The sequence below is a fragment of the Balaenoptera acutorostrata genome, chromosome 1 (assembly GCF_949987535.1).
Source record: "Balaenoptera acutorostrata chromosome 1, mBalAcu1.1, whole genome shotgun sequence".
Classification (NCBI taxonomy): domain Eukaryota; kingdom Metazoa; phylum Chordata; class Mammalia; order Artiodactyla; family Balaenopteridae; genus Balaenoptera; species Balaenoptera acutorostrata.
This window is the reverse complement of record NC_080064.1, coordinates 28,885,858-28,899,374: the sequence shown is the minus strand read 5'-3', so window position 1 is coordinate 28,899,374 and position 13,517 is coordinate 28,885,858. Positions and strand designations below refer to the sequence as shown.

The 13,517-nt window shown below is 55.1% G+C and overlaps 2 protein-coding genes across 7 annotated transcripts in view; one reads left to right on the top strand and one right to left on the bottom strand.

Annotated features, from left to right (window-relative positions):
• Nucleotides 1–214: 214 nt before the first annotated feature.
• NCDN (neurochondrin) lies at nt 215–9,341 on the bottom strand. Of its 2 annotated transcripts, none has more exons than XM_057548652.1 (7): nt 8,609–9,341; nt 7,599–7,769; nt 5,541–6,509; nt 4,317–4,558; nt 3,532–3,756; nt 3,002–3,144; nt 215–1,715 (listed from the first exon to the last, which is right to left on the bottom strand). In XM_057548652.1, exons 1-7 carry the CDS (start codon nt 8,639–8,641, stop codon nt 1,279–1,281), a joined length of 2,220 nt encoding a protein of 739 aa, XP_057404635.1. In that variant the 5' UTR covers nt 8,642–9,341; the 3' UTR covers nt 215–1,278. The 2 variants fall into 2 exon arrangements, with proteins under 2 accessions (XP_057404635.1, XP_007182567.1); XM_007182505.2 differs by having other exon boundaries at nt 7,599–7,739; nt 8,609–9,340.
• KIAA0319L (KIAA0319 like) overlaps nt 9,174–13,517 on the top strand; it is a 107,516-nt gene continuing 103,172 nt past the window's right edge. The window contains exons 1-2 of one of the 5 annotated variants that reach the window (XM_007182501.2): nt 9,174–9,284; nt 12,647–12,813. In XM_007182501.2, coding sequence (XP_007182563.2) covers nt 12,675–12,813 — 139 coding nt within the window. In that variant the 5' untranslated portion in view covers nt 9,174–9,284; nt 12,647–12,674. Of the gene's footprint in view, nt 9,285–9,403; nt 9,617–12,646; nt 12,814–13,517 lie in introns of those variants that run through there. The other 4 variants (XM_007182502.2, XR_009008643.1, XM_007182500.2 and 1 more) reach the window with 4 other exon arrangements.

Genomic DNA, 13,517 nt, shown 5'->3' with positions numbered 1-13,517 from the left:
ATGTGGGATCTTCCCAGACCAGGGCTCGAACCCGCGTTCTCTGCATTGGCAGGCAGATTCTCAACCACTGCGCCACCAGGGAAGCCCGAGGATTGGATTCTTGTCATCTCTGAATGAGATCACACTTGTGAAGTGTGTTTCGCAGGGCATGTGTGCTGTGAGCTGCTGGGGCCTGGACGGAAGAAGGTGCAGGACAAACCACACGGGAGCCATCTTGTCACCAATGAACATTTATTGAGTGTCCACATGTGCACAGCTTTGAACTGGGCGATCACAGAACGCACTGGGGGAGGGAAGGGGAGAGGGAAGCAAGGGATCAGGTTCATAAGAAAGGTAGTCCCTGCTGGAGCCGCCAGTCGCGTCTCCCTGCAGAGAGGAATCACAAGCAGGGGTGGGAGTTAAAGCCAGGCACCACGATGGCGATGGGGTGCGGTCACTAGGGAAACATGCGGATTCTGGGAAAGCACCCCTCCGGTTCCTGGCTCCAGCCAGGCCAGAAGGCACCAAGGGGACAGGGATCAGATGCTCAGGTGTCCAAGCAGGGATAAGGGCAGGCAAAATAAATAACTCCCCAACCCTCACTGTCACTCTGCTGCAACACAACACAAAAGCTTAGAGACCAGGATCCAAGGGCTCCTGGGTCCCCTCAAGGAAGCTCAGGCGGAAGGAGGTTTCCCGACCCCCCCACCAGGGCTGTCTGCCCCAGGTTGCTCTGGAAGGCTGGGGCAGTTCAGACCCTGGGTCACTGAAGTTGATAGGAAGAACTGTGATGTCAAGGGCCTGAGCCTGCTCTCTGCCCAAGGGGGCCAAGTGCAAGAACCAAGTGGCCAATTTAAAGGACGTGGACCTGGAAGTCCAGAGGGGCACCAGTCTAGGGGAGCCCACGCCCTGGCCGGCAGGGCACATGGGCTGAAGCAGCCAGCTCCTGCCAGCCCTGTCCCATCTGGGGGCCTCCCTCCTGCGAGGGAGCCAGACATCGGGCACAATGACACCTACTGCCCCCCTCCCTGCGGGCTGCTCCAACCTCCCCCGGCCTGGCGGGGACAGCCATGCTGATTTCCAAGCCAATCCCTGCCCCTGAGCGGGCCCAGGGGGCGTGACGCAGTTCCCTACCCTTGAAGGATGGGCACCATGCCCTTACCCTCGGAAAAGCCAGAAAGCTGGGATGTTTGGGGTGGAAGTTGGGGGAGAGGGTCCAATTTGGGGGCTTCAGGGGAGATGCCTCCTCCCCCCTTCCCTTGCCGCCCGCCCCCGGCTCTGTCCCCAGTGGATGCCCCCTCAGGGCTCTGCCAGGCATTGCTCCAGGGCGGCCATGTGGTAGTGGCTGGCCGTCTCCTCGCCTGCCTGCAGCCTCATGGCCTCCCGGCACAGCCGGTTGGCCCGTGCCAACTCAACCAGGACACCCTGATAGGCGGCTACCATTTCAGGCTTGACAGAGTTGGGGCTGACGCTGCCCAGCAGCTGGAGCAGCTCCTGTGGCCAGCGGGAGCGCAGGGCGGCGGGGGCCAGCCAGGGCAGCAGGGGCACACAGCCTGTGAAGGCCTGCATGCCCAGGAACCAGAGCTCCTGTAGATCCGCCCAGATGCCCTCGTAGTCGGGGGACAGGGCCAGCACCGCCTGGTCTGAGCCAGGCGTGGCCCGTGCTACGTGGGATTGCGACAGGAAGAGGATGGCAGCTGCGAAGAAACCTCGGGATGCTGGTGTTCCCTGAAGAGCTGGAAGGCAAGGAGGGAGGGGGGCATGAACCTGCTGCCTCACCAGCCCCTTCCCTTCCTGGTGGGCACACTCAGGAGCCGAAGCATAGCCTGGAATCAGCCTGCCTGCGTTCAAACCCTACCTCTGACTTCAGTGTGTGACCTTGGTTAATTCACTTTTCTGGGTCTTGTTTCTTCACTAGTAAAATGGGGCCAATAGTGCTAATCTTAGAACTCTGTCGTGAGAATGAAATGTAATAATCTTGGGACACTGACTCGTGGTCGGACCCTCCTGTAGTCTGAGTAGTGACGGGAGCTTCCGCTGGGCCTAGCACTTTATAGGCTGAGGAGGGTGCAGCAATTTGATTCTCAGGCCAGAAGAGGGTGCCAGAGGGGACCATGGGCTGGGGTCCAGGCTTGGCTCGCCTGCCTGCAGGGGTTCGCCTCCTGCACTGCAGATGCTTTCCCGAGGTTGTTAGGCTAACCTGGTGGCATTTGTGGGTGAACCAGCACTGTGGCTCTACTCAGGGGCTGTGGAGATGCAGCCTGGATCTGAGGGAGCTCAGGGGCTAGAGGGAGGGGGGGGAGCTCCTGGTCTACTGGGACGTGCTCCCCTTCCAGCTGCCAGGTACCCTACTGGGCCCCCCCCACCCCGCACGGGGAACAGAGGCAGCTGAGGGTACAGGCTCATTACACCCTGTTCCCAGGCATCTGTGCAGCTCCTCCAACCTGACAGATGGGGTACAGGGAACAGGCAGGGACAGAGGGACCCAAGCAGACACCCACGGCCAAAGTGGGAGACACAGAGGGCTGGCAGGGGGCTGAAGTGGATGCTGCTACCCACCGCATGCAGCCAGAGTGAGGTGGGAGGTGGGGAAGGTAAGTGCACAGGAGCGCTGAAGCCTGTCACGAGGGAGGTGCGGTGCCGAGCACAGAAAAACCTCAATGGAGAAAAGTCATGTTTCTGACTCAAGGCCTAGGAGGGGGCGGCTCCACCTTGAAAACACAGAATTCAGATTCCTTGGGCTGCTGGGGATTCCAGGTGCTTATGCCTGTGCCTTGGAGCGGGCCTGTACTTACACCCACCAGACCTTGCCTTAAAAGGCTTCAGAAGGAAGAAAATGTTATCATTTGGGGAAGAAGGGTGGGGTGGGGTGGGGCGGGGGAGGGAGGTGCACTTCAGAGATTTCCTTGACTGGAAAATTCTGTAAAACCATTTTCAGAAAATGATGACTTATGCCCAGAACATAGCAGGTCCACCCAGGTCTTCTGCTTCCATCTGTTAGGACTGGGTCCCCAGGGCTTACCTGGAGAGGTGCTAAGGAGCCGGGCCATGAGGAGGCCCAGGGTGGCCACATTGGCAGCCAGAAGCAGCCTCCCCTGCTGCTGTACTAGTGCGGGCAGCGACGCCATCAGGGTGTTCATTAGAGAAGTGAAGCAGGCATCTCGCCTGGGGAGAAAGGGAGCGAAAGATGGGAGGCGGGAGATTAGTAGAGCCAGACCAAGCCCTGCGGAAACCTGGGATGCTGGGCTCCCAGCTTTACCAGGCCAGGGTTTGGCAAGAAATTAGGCAGCAGGGTGAACAGTTAACTTTGGGCCCCATCCGTGGCATCTGGGGAGCAGAGACTGGGTTATGGCTGGAGCAGGTAGACATACATGCCCAGAGGGCTTCCACATATACCAAATCCCTGTGTGGGGTGGCTCTCTCTCCATTCTGAGACCCTTTCACTCTAACACTAATAGGAACCCGTGGGCACAGGGAAGCAAAGTGGGAGACTGAGATCTGGGGCAAGTTTGAGCAGGACCCCTGCTTCCTCCAATTCCTCCCCGGCCTCACTTGATCAGCCCCGGTGCAGTGACCACGAGGTTGAGGAAGATGTGACAGCAGGTCTGCAGGCTGATCTCCACGCTGTCGGGCAGCACTGAGGTGTCATGGCCAGGGGATGTGAGTTCCCACTGCTGCAGGAAATACTTGCACAGAAGTGAGGGGGCCCCCTCCTTGATCAGGATCTCCCGGGGCCCATCTTCGACCGTCAGGTGGCACCAGCCGGGCAGGAGGAGCCTGGGGGGGTAGAAGGGACAGATGTGTGTGGGGAGAAATGAAGGCACCAGGATTCCACTTTGGGGGGGCACCCCATCTACGAGAAAGGGAAGTAGGGGAGAAGGAGAACACATCTTTGTAGGCACTGCAGAAAGAGCACAAGCTTCGGAGTTGCACAGGCCTGGGCTCAAACTTGGGCTGTGAGTGTGGGCAAGTTACTTTAACCTCCTGGAGTCTCAGTTTCCTCATCCTGAAGATGTGGATGAGACTTCTGTCCTAGATTTGCTGCGTGGACCAAATGAGATCAAAATGGTAAAGGGTACAGTAAAATGCCTGGCAGGCAGTCGATGCTCAGTAGCAGTTCTCTGTTTACAGAGTAACCTGGGGTTGGCAAGTGAGACTAGGAAGCCCAGGTGTCCTGAGGGAACAACCCCTCACCCCACCCCCGACAGACAGAAATACTACTAAATCTCATGCCCCCGTCAGGAAGCCCGGCACAGCCCCGTTTGGGGAGAGAGGAGGTATCCCTGTGTTACTCCTTTAGCACATTCTGGCTGAACAGACCATAACTACAAACTCACCGGAGAGCATCCCCTGGCCAGGTGGGCCCTGGGGTGGTGGGGGAGATGGCCAAGGTGGCCACCTGCTGGGAGAGGTCATTGGCCTCCTCGGTCTCCTCGTAGAGGGTCTTGGCATAGCGGACGAGGAAGGGCAGCAGCTGGCAGACCTCCTTGCGCAGGGATGAGGTTTCTTCGGCCAGCCAGGCACCCAGGATCCGCACGGAAGCAAACACAAAGGGCTCCTTTTGCTTCTCTGGCCCCACCTGTTGCCAAAGGACTCCCCTGAGATGGAGCAGGACCAGAGAACCTCCCCTGCCTGGCCAGCACGCCGGCCAGTCTAGGAATAACACAAGTAGAAGGGAATTCTGGCCTGTGAGCCCTGCAAAGGCAGGCCCCGTGTACCCAGAAGCCAGCGCATGGTTGGGACACACTCAACGGGGGGCTGGCACAGAGCAGGCCCTCAGGGCACGCCTGCTGAGGGAACTGGACTTTAGACAACATGCCCCTGCACTCGCTGGGACTCAGCCTCTAAAGCATCTCTAGGCTAGAAGGAGACCCACAGGTCCAAAGCGAAGAAAACACTCCCTCTACAGTGGCTCTGACCTGGGGTGGGAGGCCAGGAGAGAAGCCCCACTTTGGGCTAAATCAGAAAGAATGAGACAATGGGAGCTTGGCATGGTGTGTGGGGTATGCGGCTGGAGCAGGCTACTAAAGAGACCGGAGTTCTGAGGGAACCCCTGCAGGACAGGCGAGCTGGACTCTCAGGCAGGAGGGAGGAGGGGATGTTGGGGCAGGTGATCAAATGGAGTCGGCAGACCCTCCACGGAGGACAGGAAGCAGGCAGCCCCGCTCCTTTTCCCTGTACTGTGACAAGTTTGTATGTGTATGTGTGTAAGGCCACGCTGGAGACTGAACAAAACAGACTGCTTCACTTTCGTGTGTGTGGACTGGGGGGAGGGTTGTGAGTAGGAGGTTTCTGTGTTGTGTGCGCGCGTGTGTGTACTGTGATGGGAGTGCACATATGGCGTGTGGTATGGTGCTTGTGTGGAGGCTCAGGGAGGGAGAGGGAGGCTTGGCCACACACTACTCCCTGGAGTGCCGCAGGATCAGCCCTCCGTAGGTAGGTAGGTGCGTCTTCTCTGTCTCCCCATATACCCAGGTTCGGGGTTTCGCTTCCCCCTTTCCCTTGCCTTCTGACTCCCCCTCCCACACTGGGCCCCCTCGGGTGGGGCACTGCACCCTCACCTGCTGCAGGTAGTGGATGACAGCCCCGATGGCCTCCTTCATGACGCTCACAAGCTGCACCTTCTGTGGCTCCTTAAGCAGTGACTGCTCACAGCGGGTGCATTCCTGGATCCCCAACTCCATGAGGGCGTAGCAAGCGGTCACCACATCCTCTTTCACCTCTGTGCCTGTCTCCTCCAGTGCCAGCCGCACCTCCACGCATGCCAGATTCACCAGCAGGGCCAGGAACTTGCTCCCGGAGTTGCCCGCTGGGATCCAGTCAGAGCCGCAGGCGTGCGCCAGGCGGGCTGCCAGCTTCAGTGCTGGGTTGCGCTGCCAGGAGCTCAGCTTGCTGCCCAGGATGCGTGCCAGCCCGGCCTGCAGATCCCGGAGGCATTCAGAGGGCACAGTTGTTGGGGGCAGAAAGAGGGGCAGCAGCTGGCAGAGCTCAAACTTACTGGCATCCTCGGCTTTCTGGAAATCTTCGCTGAGGCCCCGCAAAACAGCCAGCAGGTCAGGCTCCCCCTCTTTCCAGCACTGTGTCTCAGCAGCGGCCAACAGCCCCACCAGGAGTGCCAGGGCCTGGTCAAAGCCATAGCCATGCCCCAGGTACGCCTGACACAGGGCAGACACGGTGCCACCGGCAATGAGGTGTCGGGGCCCACGAGGTGTGCCCGCCACAGCTGTCAGGCACTGGTAGGTGTCATCAATCATGGAACGGCGGGCAGCATCGTCAGGGTCCCCCCGGGCTGTGAGGAAGGTGCTAAGGATGGGGATCTTGTTCAGGACCTGGGGATGGGCGGCTAGTTCAGGGTCACTGCAGAAGCAGGCCAGCAGGGCCACACCCAAGGCCCGGAGAACATGGTCGGGGCAGCCATCCGGCGCCTCCTTGGTAGTCAGGAGACGATTGGGGAAGGTGAAGCCGACAGCATCAAAGATCCGCCGCCTAGTTTTGGCATCGATGTCACCTGCTTTGACTGCCTTGGTCACCTAAGGGAGGTATGTGCTATCAGCAGGATGAAAGGAAGGGGTGGCAAAGACTGTCCCTTGCACTCTGGGGGTTGACCATTAGCAGGACTAGGTTATATAACAAGATTCACTCTGGGGTCAGGAGGTCTCCCAGAGATCACTTCATCCAGCTCCTTCCTTCTCCCCAGAGGGAGACAGGTGTGACCTCTGGGATCCCTCATCTGTGATCCCTGTGGAAGGGAGGTTAGGTCCTCCTCAACTACTCATTCTACCGTTTCATTACCTGGTTAGTTGGGAAGTTCTTCCTGATGTCTAAGCTAGATGCCCACATCCTGAGTTGGAAGAGGCTTAGAACTCAGTGTTTAAAATTCTCCAAGGATTTGGGGTCCCTCCCTAATTGCTCTCTCCAGAGAAGTCTCTGATCCATTCCCGCCACCTTCTCAGGGGAAATGGCTCTTGTGTCTCCCTGCTCTGCCTGTCAAAACATTTCCCCTTACATTTCACCTAAACACCTCCTCTGCTGCAGTGTGAGCCCTTGACTCTGGAGCCTTCTCCCTGTTGCCATGGCAAACAAGCAGGCTGTACTCCCTCCTCCCTTCACCCCCCCCCCCTTCCCAGCACTGCAGCTCCTGTTCTGCTGTCCCCAGCTTGGGTTCCTCCAGGGCTAAGCCCCGAACCAGATCCTTCACCCTCAACCTACATACCCATCCTGGCCATCCCTTAGGACCCCTTCCCAGTCACTTCCAATCCTGCTACTCTCTCCACCTCCAGAACAAACATCCCCAGCCCTCAGGTATTCTGCACTAGTTACTACCTGCTGCTGTAACCCTATGAGTCAGCTCCCCTCTGCTCTGGGACGCCCCAGAGAGCAGACCCACTCAGCTTCCTCCAAGGCTCCTAGGGCCACAAGCTTTATTCACCCCCATTCTCCCCTTTGCTCCCATACTCAGGGGAGCAAAAATGAGTCCACAGGTAGGTGCCTTGGGCCTTCTTTGGTGCCTCCAGGGTTACCAGCACCACCTATATATCCTTGGGGACTTGTTGACCCCATTCCTAGGGAGCCCAACCACCCAGCCCTTCCCACCTCCCAACTGTCAGTCCGTTCCTTACTAGCAGCAGGGCTGCAAACTGCTCGCTGTCATTCTTGGCCTCACGGAGGGCTCCCAGGTAGCGCTCCAGGGTGGGGTTTCGGCCCTCTGCCTGGTTCAGAGCTGGCTCGCAATCCGAGGCCATGATGCCCGCCTTGCCCAACTGTGAACACAAGAGGGACTGAGCATCCCTCTGCAGAGGAGGGGTGGGGGTGGGAGTGGAGGAGGGAGGGAGGGAGGGATTAGCACAGAGGGAGGGGAGGATCAGGAGGGATGGACTCCTCAGGACTGACCTCCCTTGGGGGAGCCCCTTTAAGGGGCTGGACCCTCAAGTCCTTAGAGATGAAGAAGGGACCCTGGTCCAAGGTCACCTCCAGAAAGTGGGAAAGAAGGACCATGTATCCTGCTGCTCAGCTGGACAGCTCTCCTCACCAATCTCCTGGGGGTGGGAGGGGGCTGGCCCCACTGCTCAGCTGCTCCCTGGCACCAGAGGCCAGGTGTTGTTTCCCTCCACCAGGCGTACAGGGAGGGAGTGGTGAGGACAGACAGGGAGGAATGGAGACATACACGGGTGAAGTTCGATTATCCGGACTCAGGCTGGCATGAGGGAAAAGGGCATCCTAGGTTTCCTTTCCCCTCCCTTCTTCAGGAGAGACAGGAGACAAGCTTCAGCAGAAGTGAGGAAGCAAGGTGCTGACCAGGGAAAGCTCAGAGGGCCCTCTGGAGACCCCATCCCTCCAGCCAGGGCTCTCAGTCGCCCCCGCAGGCTCCTTGCCTCCTCTCCTTTCCCTCCCTCGGGCAGAAGCTGCAGCAGCAGAGCACCAGAAGCAGCAGCAGAATTAACCCCTTGCGCTCCCTCTCCTCACCCTCCCTGCCCGGCTACCAGCCTGTGGACGCCGGCAGGGGCTGGAGAAGCAAGAAGGGGTCCCGGGTAGCTCCCAGGAAAACGGAGACTCCAAAAGCCGGATAATCGAAGAGGGGCTGCTGAGATGGGGAGATGAGAAGGGAAGGAGGGTTCCTGACGGTCACCACCTGTCCCGCCGCAGCCAGGTCACAACACGACATTGATGAAGTCACGACAGGGCGGCGATGAGATCACACTTCACGATGGCGCGGTTATGTCACGGAGAGATCACGGCAAAATCACGACATGGGACAGCCCCCAAAGATGACAGGGCAAAATTTTTAAAAAGATATAGCTATATATTGAGAAGGGCTGTGGCAAAATGGAGTCTCGACAAGGCACGATGATGTCGCGATATGGCGCGATGGAGTCGCGATAGGGTCCCCGGGGTCTGTCGGCATCGATAGGCGCCGGCTCGGAGTGGCCCCGGCTGGGATGTAAGGGAGGGCTTGTAGGGGGCTGAGCTCACCAGGCTGCGGCCCCGAGCGGCGAAGTCTTCTCCGAGCGCGATGCTCCGGGAGCTTGGGGCCGCTGCTCACGCCGCGTTGCCCACTCCCGGCTCCAGGCAGCTGCAGCTCCACCCCCACCCCCGCAGCACTCTCGACCAATCCGCGGCGGCCTCACTCCAGGCTCTAGCCAATGGCACAGCTGGGCGCTAAGCCGTAGGGGGTGCTGCCGTTGCCGCCATCTTGCTTGTGGGTATTGCCCGAGTCTGGGGCCTGGGGCTCGCGCAGGGCGGGCGAAGGTGCAGACCGCTTCTGGAGAGCGGGAGGCGACAGCCTGGGGACACAGGTTCCTTCGCTCGTGCGTAGTTCTGCCCCCCAGCACTACCCCTCCTCCCCCTCGGGCTCGCGGCTGGAATTGAGCTTCCGGGGGGACAGGAGGGCTTGTTTAGCATGAAGAGTGTGTTTCCGGGTTGAGTCCGGGAGGTGGGAGGGGGCGGCGTTTCCGGCCGCCGTCGCTGTCCAGGGAGGCTGAGGCGAGAGTGAGCTGTCCGGGTGGGGAGCCCGCATTGCCTTCTTCCTTTTCCTCCTCCCCCGGGTGAGGGGAGCGAAGGTTGGGGCCCCGACCCCATGGACCGGGAGGAGGCGGAGGCCGCCGAGAGCCGGGGCCCCGCTTTGTGGCCCTGAGCCCCGGTAGGTGGCCGGGGGCGGCTGGCTGCCGGGCCGAGGACCACGAGCTCAGGGGAGGGGCAAGCGGGATGGGCTGTTTCTGGGGGTGCGCTGGCCGGGTGTTGGGACCCGGAGGTGGCGCTCCTGGCCCGGCTAGGGCAGCCAGCTGCTTCTGGCTTTGCAGGTGCGGAGCTCGAGTCTCAGGCTGAACCCCGCTTCTTTCGGGCCCGGGCCTGGTCTTGCGGCTCCCTCCATCCCCAGACAGACAGACCGACCGGCCGCGAGACGCTGCTGGCCTTCTTTCTCCCTAGCCCCTAGCTTCAGTCTCTGGTGTTTGTTCTCCCCACCAAGACAGCAAGTTGATGCTGAATGAGGGGGGCGGGGCTGAGCACTATGTGTAAATTACGATGCGAAACCTGCCTTATTCAGGACTTGGAAATTATGCGCTACCTAGGGGTCCTGTGGTGGCTGCAGTGAGCACAAAGGTGAAATAAAGGAAGTCAAGAGAAAAGACCTCAGGCGAGATTCCAGGAAAGCTTTGCTTTCTTTCCTCTCACCTTGGTTGTGCGCAATCGACGATAGATGCAGTCGGTGAAGAGCATTAGCTGACTCTCCTTGTGCTTTCTTATCTGATGAACAGACTGGAAGCTAGGAACAAATTGGAAACACGACCTCCCAGAACAATCTGTTCATTTTTCCAGCTATTTGGAAAACAGTGTCTGCAAATATAAGCAAAGCTATTCATGGCAGTATGTTCTGTAACTTTCCCAAATATCTGAGACTTTTTTTTTTTTTTAAGAGCTTTATTCTTAATTACTCATACCAGCTGAATAGGCTGTTTCAGACGTGCTCTGTCGTTGTTCAAACATATCTTATCTCTGGGTACATAAATGGAGTTCCACATATGCAGCTGACAGACTGAACTATGATACATCCCCCATCAACCTGAAGCATTAAGTAAACATTACCCCTTGCTCTGTCTGAACAGCTGCTGCAACAGAGAGTGCTTTTATTTCGGGTGTACTTGTAACGCCCTAAATGCCAGAACTCTTGCAAGCTTTTCTAGATTTTCATTTGTCAAGTATTGTGGGGGTGTGTGTTCTCTCCCTGGTCTGTTTCCCTTTGATTCTATAACAAGCCATTTGGATCTTGGTGATGTGGTGTTGTTCCTGCCTCTGGTCAGCAAGCCTTTGACTGGACCCTAGCAGTGATTTGTGCCCTTAGGCAATTGTAGGTTTCAGAGGAATGACTGCTTGGGAGTTCACATGAAAATAACTGCCTCTCTCTCATGCATGGTTTGTGAGACATTGCCCTTCTAATCAGCCTGCTAATCCAGTGGTGTTTATTACTCCCATTTCAAAACCTATTCATTTCTTTGATGCTTCTATCGCCCACCTGCCACACTATTGATGACAGGTGTTGAGTCACCTTGAATTTAAAATCCTTTTGTGGTAGGCAGAAATGTGTTGGGTAAGATTCATACGCACACACACGCACACACACGCACACGCACATATGCACACTCATTCCATCTTGGGAGGCTAGAAAAGTTGCTGGATATACTTTCTAACTTAGGCTCCATTTCATAATCTTCTGAGCATGTGTCTGACCTGCACACTTCCTTTCTGCCCCCTGCTCCCTAACATACAATGACAAACCGCTAGAAATAAGAATGGATGGAAGTAAATGAGAAAGATGAAGTCCTTCAGCTGCTTAAGTCTCAGTGAAAGCTTTTTCTTGGGTGGGCTGTACCTTAGTTTTGCAGTTCTGTGTGTGTGTTTGTCTATTTCCTGGTATTAATCAGTATTGATATCCAACCCATACAGTGCTGCTTGGGGCTGGGGTTGTCAGTCTGTGCCATTTTCCAGATGTGGATGACAGGTGCATATTTAGGACAGAAGATTTTTATTTTTATTTATTTATTTATTTATTTATTTTTGGCTGCCTTGTGTCTTCGTTCCTGCACGCGGGCTTTCTCTAGTTGCGGCGAGCGGGGGGGCTAGTCTTCATTGCAGTGCGTGGGCTTCTCATTGCAGTGGCTTCTCTTGTTGTGGAGCACGTGCTCTAGGCGCGCGGGCTTCAGTAGTTGTGGCACTCAGGCTCAGTAGTTGTGGCACACAGGCTTAGTTGCTCCGTGGCATGTGGGATCTTCCCAGACCAGGGCTCGAACCCATGTCCCCTGCATTGGCAGGCAGATTCTTAACCACTGTGCTGCCAGGGAAGTCTGGGACAGAAGATTTTTAAATTGCTTCTTCAGAACTCAGTCAACCCTCGTAATACTGCCAAGATTTATATAATAATTTATACAATATAGGGAAGTTGTGTAAGAGAGAAGAAACTGATGGAAAGTCATTTTTTCTTCTGGAAGGGACCTAAATCATTCGGTCTCTGGATTATAGAGTAGCCAGCACAATGCCTAGTACAAAATAGGGGCTGTGTAAATACTTGTTGAATGGATATATGAATTTAAGTCAGGAATTGCTAATGATACTAAGGATCAGGGAGGTGACATCAAAGTGTAAACTGGATAGATTTTAAAGATAAGAGTGGTGGGGACAGTAGCAAACTGGAGAGTGCCTGCCCTGCCTAAAGACAATCACATTAAAATTTTTAAAAAACATGGCTAGAAAAGCCTTCAGATTAGTTTACCTCTGATGCTCCAAACTCTTCTTTTCATAGGTAAGAAAGTGCATTTGTATAAAGTCACAAAGCTGTTAGTAGCAGAACTGGAACTGAAATTCAGATCTTTTTTTTCAGTCTGGTACGCTTTCCATTGTTCCACATGGACGATTAACTGTTAGATTAGAAAATATGGAGTATAAAGTGTTTCAGTTTTACAGTGGATTCATTTCATATCCCTGGCTATGTTTTTATCCTGATAATTATAGGCTACGCCAAAGCTCAGCTTTGAAATTTATAGGCAGGTATAAGCAGTGAAAGACAAACTTGAAAATTCCCTTTTCCCTAATCTGTCACACTCTCTAGCACTCTGCATTTCGAGGAATCAATTATTAATTACTTGGCATATAATTTCTTCTTTTTCTGTCTTTCTAGTGGACTGGTTCTGCCTGTCTGGAAGGCCATGGAGAAGCTGGGAATCAAGCCAAGCCGTGCTTCTTGGATTTTATCAGGATTTTGTTGGCAGACATCTGTGAAGTGGTTGAGAAGCTTGTACCTGTTTTATATTTGCTTCTGCCTCAGTGCTCTGTGGCTGTCAACAGGTAACATTTTCTTTATATATTTAAGATTTTTTAAAAAGGGTGCTCAGTGTGAGTCTTTCAGTTCATTTTAAAGACTAGTAGGAGCCAGAAAAGCAACCTGCTAATTGACAGAAGTGGTCATCCTTTAGGTGGACACTTAGTTTGTTGGGTTTATTTGTCTGTTTTGTTTTAAACCAAAATTTAAATTGGGTTCTTTCTCTCTCTTTTTTTTTTGGCCGCTGCCACTCGGCATGTGGGATCCTTGGTTCCCCCACCAGGGATCGAACCCGTGCCCCGTGCAGAGGAAGTATGGAGTCTTAACCACTGGACCGCCAGGGAAGTCCCTGGGTTATTTCTCATAAAGGAGAATTGGCATGATCATTTTGAGATTTGATGAAGATGTAATGAAAAGAAAAAGGTTTCAAAGTTAGAAGGACCTGGGTCCTGGAGCTGGATGTTTCTTTCCACTTAATAACTATAAAACACTGAGCAAGTTACCTATTGTCTGTAAGGAAACATAAGACCTACCTCATAACTTGATTTAAAACATAATATAATTAAAGCATGTAGTACAATTCTCTGAACATAAGTGATACTTTGCTTTCTTTCCTTTCCTGAAGGACTCTACACTCTATACTTAGAAGGAGAATGTGTTCCTTGCTTCTTCCGTAGAATGGGGTTATGCTGATAGATTTTATAAAGTATGCTTTCCTCCTAGAGATTAT

Bases quoted from the DNA above. Each gene is read 5' to 3' on its own strand.
- NCDN (XM_057548652.1), bottom strand. From the start codon at position 8,641: ATGTCGTGTTGTGACCTGGCTGCGGCGGGACAG. The intron at 4,559-5,540 runs GTGAGGGTGCAG...CTTTGGCAACAG, and splicing joins TCATCCACTACCTGCAGCAG to GTGGGGCCAGAGAAGCAAAA. The intron at 3,145-3,531 runs GTGAGGCCGGGG...CTTTCTCCCCAG, and splicing joins ACTGCACCGGGGCTGATCAA to GCGAGATGCCTGCTTCACTT.